General features: G+C 49.8%; 1 protein-coding gene across 1 annotated transcript; it reads right to left on the reverse strand.

Annotated features, from left to right (window-relative positions):
- Window positions 1–2,201: 2,201 nt before the first annotated feature.
- VPS37D (VPS37D subunit of ESCRT-I) lies at window positions 2,202–14,802 on the reverse strand. Its single transcript, XM_055002094.1, has 4 exons — window positions 14,674–14,802; window positions 8,479–8,650; window positions 5,108–5,190; window positions 2,202–2,675 (listed from the first exon to the last, which is right to left on the reverse strand). Exons 1-4 carry the CDS (start codon window positions 14,800–14,802, stop codon window positions 2,202–2,204), a joined length of 858 nt encoding a protein of 285 aa, XP_054858069.1.
- Between the last annotated feature and the right edge of the window lie 458 nt (window positions 14,803–15,260).

The following is a 15,260-nucleotide window of genomic DNA, read 5'->3' on the forward strand; positions in this document are numbered from 1 at the left end:
GTGAGAGGGGGAAAGCCAAATCAGTGACTCACGCAGAGATAAAACAGACAGCCTCCTCTCTGGACGAGCTCACCAAAGCCTTTCAATTCCAGATGGATTTATTTCTTACGGGATACTAGCAGGTTTAGTGTGGCCTAGCACACAGACTGGAAATTACTAGTTAAAGGCTTTGGAACTTGATCTAGCAAAAGTTAGGACCAGATATTTGGAAATCTGTGAGTAGATAACCCAGATATGTATTGCAGGCAAGATGTGAATCAGGACTGAGGCGCTGGAGAAAGGGTGTGAGTTTAATTCCCTCCCCATGCTGTTTTCCTACTGGAAATGTATCTCCCTCCCCAAGGCAGTTTTAAATCCTAGTATGGAAGGACAGGTATAATAGGGTCTTTTTAAAACCCATCCTGGGGCTTAAAGCAACACCAAGAAGCAAGGAGGGGTGGGATTTCCAATGGAAGAAATGGCGCAAAGGGAAGAGGTAAGCTCCCTTTTCTCCAGAGTCATGGCCCTACTGCATAATAGGCCTCCTTGCATAAGAGGTGTTCTGTTGGATCAGACCAGTGGCCCATCTAGTTTGGCAGCCTGATTCATCCAGTGGCCAACCAGTTGCCCTGAAAGGCCAGCACGAACAAGCGGTTGAGGCCAAGACATTCCAGTGCTATTGCTTCCTAGTACTGGTATTCAGCAGTTGACTGCCTCTGGACATGGAGGTTCCCTTTAGTCCCTGTGGCTAGTAGCCATGGATGGGCCTTCCCTCCATGAATCTGTTGAATCCCCCTTTAAATCAGGCTATGCTTACGGCCACCACAGCAGCCACCATCAGTGAACCCCCAGCATTCACTTATTCACTGAGTGTACCTCCTTTTGTCTGGTCTGAATCCATTGCCCATCGACTTCATGGGGCACCTGTGAGTTCTAGTACCCTCACGGCTACTTTTGTACAGCTAAAATGCACATCTGGGGGATCTGATGGTGGATTCTCAGCGTTACAATGGCGAAGCCCCCTCCGTTTCCATGTGGCCAGCCTGCCTGCCTCTGCCCTCCAAGCCAAATGGAAAATGGGGGAGGGAACACCCTGATGCCATTCGGGATTGCTGGTACACCGAGCAAGTTTCAGCAACTGCCCAGGGAAATTCCTGGCCACCTACCGAAGACTAGGAGAATATCATTCTGCAATTCTATTCAAAAAAGTTCCTCTCCTCTTAAGGATTTATATCAATAAAAAGGGTGCATAAACATTCAGGTTTGCTTGAGAATGCCCCCCACTGCCAAGTATAATTTTCTGTCCCTACCAGAAATACAAACTCTCCCTCATCCATCGCTGCAGCTGCAGCATCAACCCCTCATCTGCATACCCTGTCAATACCTTGTGCCTGCTTCTGGTACAAATCTGGTCATGAGCCATGGCGCAACTTTGGGCCAAATGTCCCCATACCCTGTGCTTTACAACTTCGACCCACCCCCTCCCCGCCACCCCCCTTGCCGCAATCATGGAAGCCCTCTTCCACGTCAACAGAGAAACCAAACAACGGAGGCGAGGGACATGTCCACTCCAAAACGTGCCCCTCTCCATCCCTACCCACTGGCCCTCCCTTCCCCCACCCCTTGCAATGTGCTATGTGTATTCCCCAGTGCCATTTCCCAGTGGCTTTTCTGCTCGCTAACAAAATGGAGTCGCTTGTGCTAAGGAAAGCTCAGCTTGCCCGCTGCAGCAGGACGATGCCCAAAGGTCTCGCCATTCTACAGCCATGTTGAAATCAGAGATGAAGCAGCCAGCAGCCTGCAAATTTTGTTTTCTCTCCAGGAAATTTGATGGGTGCATGGTGTTTGCAGGCTCCCCTAAAGATGGAGTGGCGAGGGGGAGGGATGTTGCTAAGTATACCTCCCTTAATTCTAAAACTGGAGGGGGGGAAATCCAGCCCTGTCTCTGCTGCCTATACTTACAATAATGTGTTATAACCCCGGCCAGCCAGGCTGCCTAAGGGGGTAGGGGACAGGAGGGGGATTAAAATCACATGACACTCAGCAGCCAGAGAGAATAGGGAGCCAGCTCATTCCCCCCAGCCCAGCCCACCCCCCAACCCCCAGCTCCTGGCAAGTCTGGGAGAACTGAGTCCTTGGTGGGCTGGCCTCACACCTCGGACCCTGGCACATTGTAGCTCGTGTCAGAGGCTCCGGTAGAAATGTCCCGTCGACGCCAGCATCTACCGGTGCGGAGGCTCCTTTTTCTTCTGGTGAGGCAAATGAGCCTGTGGCAAGTGGATGTGTCCAATCAGACTCAAGGGAGAGCCCACAAAGGGGGCCTTGGGGTGCGAGGTGGCCAGGGTTGGCAGGCAGCACTTTTGGGGGGCTGCTGCCACCGGGATGGGGAGCACAGCTTCTGAAGGGATCAGGAAAGCCGGTGCCAAGCGGAGCTGGAAGACCTTGGGGGCTGGCCCATTCTGAGCTGGCGGGGCTTGGGCCAAAGTTGGAGGAGCTGGAAGAGCGGGAGAGCTCGCCGGCTGCTCTTCACAGCTGGGGCTGGGCTGCTCTGGGGTCTTTTCCTTTTCCAGCTTGAGGATCTCCTGCAGTTTCTCCAACTGAGTGCGACGGAGGTGGGACAGCATGCGGCTGTGTTGGAACGACTCCACGAAGGTCTCGATAGGAAGGTCCCAGCATAGGAACTGCTCCATTTGCTCCTGTGGGACACAAGGAAGAAACGCCAAGACACCGTTAGGGATTGCTGATGCACTGTGCAAGTTTGAGTGATTGCCTTCGTCAGCTATCAGCCATCTGCAAGGGAAAAAAAATCTCTTGGCTCCATTAGAACTCACCCCCCTCCCCCACTCAACTGTAGCAAAGCCATGCAGACTGCAGACTGATTGGGAACTTGGCATGGTTTGGTTTCCCTATGGCATTCCTCGGGTCTTGAGCAGCCATAGTCTAGACTTGTGGATGGGCAGAGGCTCCTATAGAAAGCTTCCAAGAGATCAGATTAGCCTCAATGTTCATGAAGGTGCTTTGGTGGGTCTGCTGTGGTTGCATGACACAGATGCACCCACTGCGTGCATGCAGCCTGTAGTTCTGTGTGCAAGGAGTTGCAGATAGAAGTAGCGGCCTAAAATGGTACCAGAACTGCGAACAGAATTAAGCAACTCAGGGCTTATTATTTCTTGGTTGTTTATTTTAAATGCTTTTTTGCTTTTTGCAAAAGCAGCCCCACGGAGCGCTTTATCAAGGAAGAGAACATCTTGAGCGGGGAGCGGGGACTTTTTCTTTCCTCTCATAATATTTTCTTGTAGGGGGAAAAAACAACTCATCCCCCCTCCTTCAAACTTCTTTTGCTTTCTCCAGAAGAGTTTGTAAACTGCTATAGTCATCCAATAGGTTTGGATAGTCATGTTGTCTAATTTGTTAAAAATGATGTTCGCTCAATAGAATTTAGCTTGAACAACAGTTAAAAATAGTAAAAATTTAACAACAACAACAATAATTGCTAAGTGTCGGTCAAGAACAAATGATAAATGTAGCTGGGGAAACAACGCAGCTCTTGGGAGCAAAGCGGCAGCTCTGATTGGCAAAGAAGAAAAATACAGAACCTCTGCCCCCTCCCTTTTCCTTCACTGCAAGGAAAGGAAGTAGGATCCTACTGCTTCCATTACGTGTCAGTTATACCACTGCCTTTGTACCCATTGGCTTAGAACACTGAGAGGTGGGAACAAGTTGATTATTTACTGGGCTGTTGGATGGAATACAGTCTGCAAACCTCCCATATTTCTCTTAAAAAAAAAGATTTTATTGGGTGAGTAAAATTTAATATTACAATTTTTTGATTAATACCCTCATTTCCATATTCCCCCACCCTTTCCCCTCCCCCCTTTATCTCAGACTTCCAACAGTTTTCCAACCCGCTGTCTAAATCTACTGCTTATATCTCTTTTTCTTTTCTTATTCATTTTAATATACTACTAAAATAGATATTATATGTTAAACTATAAAAAACCTAATATCAAATTAACAATTACAACATGTTTCTAACTTATCTCTTCTCCTCTTGTAAAGATCGCCCTCTCTTCCCTTCTGTCAAATTAATAGTTATCTAGCACCCACATTTCTCTCTTTACGTCCCACTTCTTTTCCAAATACTGTTTTAGTTTCCCCCAATCATTAAAGAATTCCTCTGGACTCTGTTCTCTCAGCTTTCTTGTCATTTTGTCCATTTCTGCCATGTACAGCAATTTTTGTATCCAATTTTCAATAGATGGTACTTCTTTTGTCTTCCACTTCTGGAAGACAAAAGATAAAATTCTCGCCGCTGTTGTCATGTAAAATAGTAATGTTCTATATTGCCTGGGAATCCCCTCCATATTCAAGTTCAACAACAGCAGTTCTGGGTTCTTATTTATTTGAATTTGTAAAGTTGCAGTCATAGCTTCTATAATATCTCCCCAGAACTGCTTTGCTACCTCACAGGTCCACCACATATGATATAATGAAAATAGCATATGGGAATAACAAAATGTCAGATAAGTGCTGGAAATGTAAAAACCATGAAGGTTCATTATAACCTCCCATATTTCTCTATGGTTGCCAACCTCCAGGTGGTAGCTGGCGATCTCCCAGAATTACAGCTGATCTCTAGGCTATAGAGATCAGTTCCCCTGGAGGAAATGGGAGCTTCAAAGGGAGGACTCTATGGCATCACACCCTACTGAGGTCCCATCCCTCATCTCCCCAGACTCCACCCCCCAAATCTCCAGGAACTTCCCAACGTGGAGCTGGCAACCCTACCGTAATTTTATGGGCTAGAAACTTACTTTTTTAAAATCTGAAATAATAACCTTTAATAACCTTGTGTTTATATATCGCTTTTCTGGACAGATTAGTGCCATACTCAGAGCAGTTTACAATGTCATTATTATCCTCACAGACACCCTGTGAAGTAGATGGGGCTGAGAGAGCTCCGAGAGAGCTGTGACTGACCCAAGGTCACCCAGCTGGCTTCAAGTGGAGGAATCAAACCCGGCTCTCCAGATTAGAGTCCTGCCGCACATAAACCACTACACCAAACTGAAAGGTGCCTGGAATATTCGAAGGAGAGCCAAGCCCCTTTGTTATGGCCCTGACTTACCTCAACTTTGGCCTCCACTCCATCCAGCTCAGCCTGCAGTCTGCTCACGGCATTCTGTGGGGTCCACTTTTCCATACAGTCTCCTGCAAGGGAAAGCAAAGCCTCAGCATCCACACAGCATCCACACCATCTCCTTGCCCAGGGTGAGAGTAGGTTAGGTTTTTCAAACCACCCAATGTGGGCTGAAATGAAGGCTTCTGGGTCTCAATCCCAATATGCCAATGCTTGCCTCGGCCTCCCAAAGAGCCGGTGGGGTGGTTGCCGGTGTCTGGATCCTATCGCTTCAGCATGCAGGTGGGGACTTCCATAACCAAAGACTTCTCCACACCAAAGAACTCTTTGTATGCAGCAGAGTTTATTCTAACATACATCTAGATGTGTTTTGAGCAGCAGGAGAAAGAAATTTTGCAGCAGTCACTCTGTGCAGGTGGGTATTAGAGATGGGGACAAACCGGGAAAATGGTGGCCTGTGGCAGTTCGTGGTTTGTGAAAAGCGACGAACCACATGAATTTGCCCAGTTTGCGAAACGGTTTGTTCGGTTCGTGGTTCATCGCTTACGTGGGCCAACAAAAGTGGCAGCAGCCGCAGCATTTGCAAAGAGCAAGAAAAGTTTCAAACTTCCCGCCCTGTTTTTTTCACTCAGTGGAAGAGGGAGGAGAGGCTTTTCTTGCAAACGGCACGAAAAGTGCTGCTTTGAGCTTCAGTAAACCCCGAAGCAGGAAACCCGAAGGGGTGTACACCTCTAGTGACAAACTGAAAAACGAACCAAACGAACTGGCCTAATGTTCATCACAGTTTGTCAGAAATGGGCTCTGACGAATCACTGGTTCCCAAACCGCAGACTGGCTTGGTTCGTGATGAACTTTGGTTCATATTCATGCCCATCTCTAGTGGGCATCCAGGATTTAGCAAGGAGCTACGCTGTTCCTTAAAAACAGACAGGGGAAAAAATGAAATTAAAAGAAATAGAAAAGGAAGATGAATATTTTCTTTCTTTCATGCCTGTTAGAAAAAGGTCTTAAGCCCTGCAGCTAGAATATTATCATACCAACGAGAAGGGAACTGGCTTAATATTGCCATGCTAGATGTCTACATTCAGGGATGCGTTTGGTGTGGGCGAGCATTCCACAGCATAAGCCACTTGCGCTCTGAACTATACAGTCCGGACACAAATTTATCACCTTGGGAGAATGAGACCTGAGTTGGGCTTGGGCCTGGAAAGGAAGGAACTCATTTCTGGCAAGACCAATAGCCAAAAGCAGGTTTAAACAAAAGCACCCAAGTACCCTGCAAGGCCAAAGAAGAGTAAGAAATATGGACCCAGGGAATAGGAGGGCAATTTGGAAGCAGAAATATATTGAGAAGTTGAATACCAAGCCTTAGGCCTGGGACATATGAACGGGTGCATTCTGAGCACGGGCAGAGTGCCTTTCTCTTTCATTCTTGAGTCCTCACAGTCAACGACTACCTCTATAGAATCTGGTAGCAGGAGCTTCCACAATTCAGGATTTGAGTAGGGGGCACAATCAGAATTTACTATGGCTTGCTTGACCCACAGATTATGTACCTGCTGCATGCCTTTTGCTGTGGTGTGTTGGTGGAGAGTGCCTTCAAGTCATAGCTGACTTATGGTAACCCCTAGTCACCAGGCAAGAGACTAAGAGCGGAACCACAAGTGACAAAAGGCACAGGTTGGACACTTGTCAGCTTCCCTCAAGTTTTGATGGGAAATGTAGGCATCCTGGTCTTGCAGCTTGGCTCTCCGACTGCTGTCCAATGGACTTTTCAACTGTCACTTTGTCAACATTCCGCCAAGCTGCCTACATTTCCCATCAAAACTTGAGGGAAGCTGACAAGTGTCCAATCTGAGCCTTTTGTCACTTGTGGTTCCGCTCTAACAGAGGTGGTTTGCCATTGCCTGCCTCTGCAACCCTGGTCTTCCTTGGAAGTCCCCCATCCAATTACTAACCAAGGCAGACCCTGCTTAGCTTCTGAGATCTGATGAGATCCAGATCAGGGCCCTTTGTTGCGGTAGCCAGTGTTAAATGTAACGGAGAGACGCATGGATCATATGGGGTGATGTGAGCTGAGGAGCTGTGCCTGGCCATAGTTTCCTGGCATGTGTCTGTTATGTACCTACAGCCATTCTTTCACACTTCATGAGGTTCACATGGCTAACTCATCTGCCAAGTAATGTGTGAATTGAACCTCTAAAAATAAGTGGGCCAATGTTTAGAAAGGCTAACCCAGTCAGGAGAGTTTATAGTCTCAGGCTGGAACTGGGTGTTGTAGCAACTAAAAGGCTGCTGCTGAAATTGGAGACCTTGTGTCTCTGTCTCTTTCTCTCTCCCCACCCAACATCTAGCAATGCTCCACACAGAATGGGACAACACTGTGTCCTTGCCCCAGTTATGCTAGTTATGGAGGGTGGGGCAATTTGTAAGTGTTTCTAGATGTTGTATCACAGAGGAGACAGACGCAGGGATGCCACTTTCAGCAGCAGCCTTGCCCTCTCCATATATCTGCTTCCAGCATCAGCACAACTCCATACTTCATGCAGCAATCTTGCCTGCTGTAGCTACAACAGCATTACACATAAAGAACGGGTGACAACCCCCACCTCCTGCATACACACATTCATCAGCCACAGCCCACTCAGAGTCTCTTCACATGTGTACATGGAAGACATGGGTCTTCTATTCATGCATTACGGGTTTCCTGCTGGAAGCAATTGTACACCCACAGCAAACACAACAGCTAGGAAAAACATTGGTATCTCTGGCATCCTCCCACTTTTTGGCAACATGCACAGGACAGGTGGGAGGGGCTGTGGCTCAGTGGAAGAGCCCCTGCTTTCAATGCAGAAGGTCCCAGGTTCGACCCCCTTCATCTCCACTTAAAAAGACGAGGTAGGATGGGATATGAAAGACCTCTGCCTGAGACCCTGGAAAGCTGCTGCCGGTCTGAGTAGACAATGTTGACTGTGATGGACCAGGGGTCTGATTCTGTATTAGGCAGCTTTATGTGTGCTCATCTGCCTGCAAAGACCTGATATTCTAGGTGTCAACAACACAGGGTCCATTGCTAATGCTCTATGGCTTGAGCCTGGAATCATCTTGAACACCTTAGAGCTTGGCTCTGGGATACGTACAATAGAAAAAAGAGATGCAGCTGTGCATGCACAGAATTCCTTTCCTCATCACTAACCACAGCCAGCTGTACACATCTGGAATCAGAGGACAGAGTTTCCAGGTTGCAGGCGGCTGCTTTCTGCAGGGTTAGCACCTCAACTCAGCACCTTAAAAAAAACTCCTCTGCTCCCCGTGGATGGAGGGGGTACAAGGGAAGGGACCCCCACCTTCTCACTCACCCAAGCGTTGCTGCTTGTCCCGACATGTCTCTCGAAGTTCCCGCAGCTCCTGGTACTTGATAGCGAGGGAGGCCTTGCCGTTCTCCAGGCGTGGCTGCAGAGCCAGGTTTTGTTTGGCCAGTGCGTAGTTGGAGGCCAGGCGCATCTCCCGCTCCAGCTGCAAATTCTGGAACTACAAGGAGACCAATGAGATCCTGTGTTTGGTCCTACTTGGGGAGTCATTCTGAGAGTCCCTGAAGGTCCTTAGCTGCAATCCTAATGAGCTGCTGTGCTGACGGGATTTTTTACACTTTGATTTGAAAAAGTTCTCTCTGTTGATCACCTGGCTGAAGAGGAAAGCCACTTCCCCATTTAAAAGTGGCTTGTCTCATCAGCTATGTGATGGACAGCAGTGGGGGGAAAGTCCAACATACTTTAGTCTGTGCATTAAGTCTCCCCCTGCCCAGGTGTCAGTGTTGTTTGAGGGTGCGCTGTAGCAAGGAGCTTGGATTGCCGGTCCGAGAGCTGCCTGCAGGTGTTTGCACTGCAGTTTCAGTTGCACTGGAATCTAGATTGAGTGTGATTGATTAGGAAGTGCATTTGCCCCCAGTCTGTACCCTGCATTAAGAACCTCTCCAAAGCTGCAGAACAACAAAATGTGTGTGTGTGTTAATGCGCAATCAAATCACTTCCGATTTATGGCGACCCTATGAATTAACAATCTCCAAAACATCCTGACATTAAAAATGTTGCTCAGATCTTGCAAACTATACAATCCAGCCATCTCATTTTGGGTCTTCCTCTTTGCCTACTGCCTTCCACCTTTCCTAGCATTATTGTCTTTTTCAGTGAATAACTACAACAACAATAACAAAAAGAGTCCAGTAGCACCTTTAAGACTAACCAACTTTAGCATAAGCTTTCGAGAATCTCAGTTCTCTTTGTCAGATGCGTGAGAACTGTGATTCCCAAAAGCTTATGCTACAGTAAAGTTGGTTAGTCTTAAAGGTGCTACTGGATTCTTTTCGATTTTGCTACTACAGACTAACACGGCTAACTCCTCTGGATCAACAACAATAACAACATTCAATTTATATACTGCCCTTCAGGACAAGGACCCTATGAATTAACAATCTCCAAAACGTCCTGCCGTTAAAAGTCTTGCTCAGATCTTGCAAACTGGAGGCCCTGGCTTCCTTTATCGAGTCCAGCCATCTCATTTTGGGTCTTCTTCTTTGCCTACTGCCTTCCACCTTTCCTAGCATTATTGTCTTTTTCAGTCAATAACTACAACAACAATAACAACATTTGATTTATATACCTCCCTTCAGGACAACTTAACACCCAGTCAAAGCGGTTTACAAAGTGTGTTATTATTATCCCCACAACAATGAAATACATAAATAAATCACCCTGTGAGGTGGGCGGGGCTAAGAGAGCCCTGAGAGAGCTGCGACTGACCAAGATCACCCAGCTGGCTTCAAGTGGAGGAGGGGGGGAATCAAACCCGGCTCTCCAGGTTAGAGTCCCGCCGCTCTTAACCACTGCACCAAACTGTGAGTCTTGTCCTCTCATGATGGGACCCAAGCAGTGACCCAAAGTCTGAGAAAACAAGAAAAACCTGTAACTGGAAGGGGTTTGGTAGTTGACTTCAGAGAAGAAGTAGTTCCAGAGCTGCAGAACCAGAATTAAGAAGGTTCTACTTCTACAAGGGTTGTCTCATGGACAACCGGGTGGGGTGGGAACGGATGGGAAGAGTGGAGACTTAACAAGATGCCCCCTCAGGTCACTGCTAGGGTTTAGACTGTAAGCTCATCTGGGCAGGGACCTGAATTTTTGCAGCACTTGCCCTCTGTTAAGCAGCATGTTCACTGACGGCTCTATAAAGAGCAAACAGACATGAATAATCCACAACATGTCTAATTTGCACGACGCCATCAAGAAATGGCATGCAAGCAATCTGGTTGCAGAGCACTGCCCGCTTTTGAAAATGTAAGAATTTGAGCACCCAAATGGCAAGTTCCAAGGATTCTTGGCTGGGCTTGGGGCCGAGGAATACAAGCCAGAGAAAAGGAGTCCCGTTGAAATAAATGGGCGCTGTGCAGGAGAGCTCGCTGCGGGATCATGCTGCCCCAATTTGACTTGTGGTTGGTCTTTGGCCCCCTGTCCAACACAGTTTTCTCCTTTGCACTGTACCACAGATATCTCACCAGCAAACAAAGAAGTGAGAAAAATTGTCCTGAGTACCATAGTGAAATCGGGGCAAAGTGAAATCCAAGCAAAGGGCTCTTAGTTGGAGGGCAACTGGGCCCAATTCCCAGCTTGGTCGAAAGGCCTACTCCTGGGAAATGGCTCCTGGGCATGTAAGAAGGGGCCACGAGAACAAAGCACTGATGTAACCCTTCCTGCTCTCCCTCTCATGATCTGTCCAGGTTCACAGAATCAGCATTGCTGACATATGGCCATCTAGCCTCTGCTTAAAAACCTCCAAAGAAGGAGAGCCCACTATCTCCCGAGGAAGCCTGTTCCACTGAGGGACTGCTCGAACTGTCAGGAAGTTCTTCCGAATGTTATGTATCAGAACGTAACAAGAGCCTTGCTGGATCAGACCAGTGGCCCATCTAGTCTAGTATCCCGTTTCACAGAGTGGCCACCCAGTTCCTCTGAAGGGCTTGGCAGAGAGGCCAAGGCCTACTTGGATTCAGTTTCCTGCCTCTGGACGTTTGAATCATCACAGCTAATTGCCCCCGACGGACCTCTCCTCTATGAATCTGCCAAATCCCCTTTTAAAGCCCTCTCTCCTAGTGGCCATCATTAGGCCAACTGGTAGTGAATGCCCCAATTAAATCTCTTGTGAGGTAAAAAAAAAAAAAGGTACTTCCTTTTGTCTGCCCTGAATCACAGCCCTTCAACTTCACTGGGTTACCCAGAGTTGTAGCGTCACGGAAGAGGGAGAAAAGTTTTCTCCATCCACCTTCTCCACCCCCACAGTACCGATCACAAAGCCGCTCCCCCCAGAAAAGGGAATTTTGAATGAATCACGACTGAGTCAGACCTTGGCCCATATAGCTCAGTATTGTCTGCTGAGACTGGCAGCAGCTCTCGGGCAAAAAGTTCATTCCTAACGCCTGTCAGAGGAGATATTTTTAACCAGACCATACTGGGTATGGAAGTGGGGAACTTTCCACATGCAAGGCACATGTTTGCTGTGCCTAACGCCTGTCCCCCACAATCTACGCACGCACCGCGTTCTACAGAGGCCACTTCGCCCAGAATTGTCTACTCGGACTGACAGCAACGCTCCAGGGGTTGGGGCCCTGAGAGAAGTCTTTCTCTGTCCTGCTGACCAGCAGTTCTCTAACTGAAGGTGCTGAATCACACCTGGATCCTTCAGCATGCAAACCAAGAGGCCTACCCACCCACCCCATACCCTGAGCAGCAGTGCGTAATTCACAGGGCCCCCCAAATAGTTTATAATGGGATGTTTTTAGTGTGTGGGACCAGCAAGCTGGAAAATATTACAGGGGCTGCAGAGGGACACTGCCGCGTGGTCTGAAACACAAGGGGGTGACCCCCTACACTCCTTCCATGCAACACTCCTTCTGGCATGGTTTCATTTTGGAGAACTGAGAAATTCTGTTTCAAATCTCAGAGCCGCAAACATGCTCGATGGCCTCCAGTAAGCGATCGATTCCAGTTTCAGCTCACCTCCCTACCCAGTACAGCTGACCCACCTGCCCGAGGCTAGGAAAGGAGCTGTGGATCAGAGGCAGAGCATCTACTTGGCATGTAGAAGTTCCCAGGTTCAATCCCCAGCTTCCCTAGTTGAAAAGATTAGACATTTAGGGATTTGAACGGCCTCTCCCTGGGACCCTGGAGAGCTGCTGCCAGTTAGAGTGGACAATACTTCTTAATGGACCAATGGTGTGATTCAGTATAAGGCAACCTTCAAGGGTTCATGTATGTTCAAGGCTATGCTGACCATTACCAAGACCTAATGGATGTGAAATATTTTGAATTCCTGAAATGCTCCAGCGCCGTGTGAAGGATCCCCATAGTCTCGGGTCCCCAGAACCTGTCTACCGTCTTTGGGGCCCAGATTTCTGTGCCAAGATTCAAAGGACAACGTTCCCCTCCAAGCTATAGTCACTATTTTATTTTAGAAATGTACCTCCCACTTTTCTCTCCAAGGGACATAAAGCCACTTACAACATCATTATCCATGTCTCTGTTTTATCTTCACAACATCAACACAACACGGTAGGTCAGGGTGAGAGTGGGTGACTAGCCAAGGTCACCCAGTGAGCTTCCGTGACAGAGTGGGGACTCAAACCTGGGCCTCTCAAATTGTGGCCCGATGCTCTAACCACTGCACCATACCAGTTCTCTGTCATTCAGTAGCTGAATGTACTTTTACTCTGTTAGGCTGAAGGTGGAGGGCCAGTGAGATGCTGCACGCCTGCTGCCCTGCCAAGCTTGCTGCCCTGACTAAGCCTCCCAGCAAGGCATTATCCGACTTTCCCAACTCCCATCTTGAAAAACTTGCCTCATTACATGTTAAGCATGGCACACTTTAACATTGTTTTAATAACAGGTAGATAACATAACATTCGGTGCTCCTTTTCTGACCTCCAAAGGGATATAGCCATTGGACTCGGGTGCTTCTTTCCCTCCTCCAATGATACTGGAGGGAAGACATAATAAAGGAAGAGCACAGGGAGGGGGTTCCCAGCCGGACTTGGGGGGGGGCAATCCTGGAAAGTGCTTAATCCTCACTAGCATTTGCAACTAGAAGTGGCAGCTATCCCAATTTAATTAACACCAAGAAAAAAAGCAGCAATCTCGTACATGGGGCCTGGCCGCCAGTGGGGTTTGAAGGAACTGGAGAAGGTGTCTTTCCAAGATAAACAGACTGGATGGATTGTGGCAAGAACGGGTGACAGGCACTGACATAGCGGCTGCGAGCCGAGGGAACAGAATCGAGTGGGCCTGTGAAGGTTTGGGGGGGCCAAGGAAGGGACAAAGAATGCCTCGGGGTGGCGGAGGGGGGGATTGCCGGAGGCCAACCCTCTTTGCTTTGTTTCTCTGCCTGTGGCTTCGGCTGTCGAAAAGGCGAAAGAAAATCATACGCCATTTATGATGAAAATGTATGAAGAGCCAAGCAAGGGAACGGCAGCCGGGCAATTATTAAACATCCCCCCCCCGCCACACACAAAGCACAATACGTTTTGCCCGCCTCACCAGCCCCTTACGGCTGACACAGTGGGGGGTTCGGCCAGACCTTGGGTCCCTTGCAGCGAAACACAGGAAACAGGCCAGGGAAGGGGGAGAAGGGGGAGGCGGAACGCCAGCATCTCAGTGTTGATGGTTCTACCCAGGGAAGAGAGCAGTGGCAAGGCAGGTGGCTGTGGCAGGAGGGGGCCCTGCCAAGGCAAAACAGCCAGGCCTTGCAAACGCCCAAATCACCCCCCCCAAATATCTCCCTCCCCAGTGACTGGCGCTGCCTTCTTCCCGTAGGGCCATGAAGGTGAACAAGAGGGCCCTATAAAAGGCTGCTGCAAGAGGTGGGTGGGGATACAAAGGGAAAGGGACAGGAATCTCTTTGGATGGTTGAGGAATTGGGGAACCCGGGGAGGGTAATATTGGGGCCCCCTGCTTGGAGGGAAGTGGGTGGGAGGGGACCCTTGGCATCCTCCATGCCAGGGTCTGAGGCAGAAGCAGGTGGGCTGGGATCTTGGGCAAGAGGGTCTTGTCACCCAAAGGGAGGGGGCAGCCTTGCCCACAGGATGCCCAGGTGGGCTTGTTTGTTTTGCTTTGTGTTTGCCTGAGGGCACTGGAAGCAACCCGAGGCTTCTTGCAGAAAGGCCAGCAGCGACCACAGCACCAAGCGCGGGCCTTGCTGGATTGGCACAGCCCCCCCCTCCCGTGCCAGGCTCCCACCCAACGGGCACCGCAGCAACCACTGGATACTCGGGAGTATTCAGACGGCGCAGCCCCGAAGGTGGCAGAGGCAGGCCTGGAGAGCCTCGCGTCCCTTCGCTTTCCTGGGGTGGGTGTGCTTGGATGGGGCGGGAGGGGGCCGATCGCGGGGGCTTGCGGCGGGCGGCTGCAATGCAAAGCCCGCGCGCGATCGGAGCCCCCGCTTGCAAGACAATGCCCGCCGCGGGCCCGATCCCCTCCCGCCCGCCCCCGGGTCCCGATCCGGGGGCCGGTTACCTTCCTGCTCAGCTTGACGATGCGCTCCAGCCACGTCTCGTCCCGCATCAGGGCGCGGAGCTGCGCGGTGCTGAGCGCCCCGAAGCCCAGGTCCACCGCCGAGCTCCGCGGGCCCCGGTCGCGGTCCATGATGCGGACGGAGCAGACGGGCGGCCGCACCTGGACGGCGATCTCGCACCTGCACCTGCGCCGCCGCCTTGGGCCGCCAGAGGGCGCCGCCGCCCCTCTTAAAGGGGCCGCCGCGCTCTGTGCGCTTCCATTGGGGAGGGGGAGAAATTGAGGCGGTGGGAGGGAAGGGGCGGGCAGGGCGGAACAGTCACGCGGAGAGGGGAAGGATTGAGGCCGGCTGGAGCCCCGTTTCTGCGAAGAAAGCTGTTGATTTTCGTGCTATGGGATTGTGGAGTGGATTTGGGTGCTCCTGGCCATGTGCAGAGGGCCTTTCTCCATATCATTAGAAGTGTAACCTTCAGACGGGCTGGAAGGGCCTAGGGATGTTGCAGAAAAGGGAAAAAAAGAAACCTGTTGGAGCACGGCAGGGTTGCCAACCTCCAGTTCGGGCCTGGAGATCTCCTGGAATTATCACTGAT

The sequence above is a fragment of the Eublepharis macularius genome, chromosome 17 (assembly GCF_028583425.1).
Source record: "Eublepharis macularius isolate TG4126 chromosome 17, MPM_Emac_v1.0, whole genome shotgun sequence".
NCBI lineage: Eukaryota > Metazoa > Chordata > Lepidosauria > Squamata > Eublepharidae > Eublepharis > Eublepharis macularius.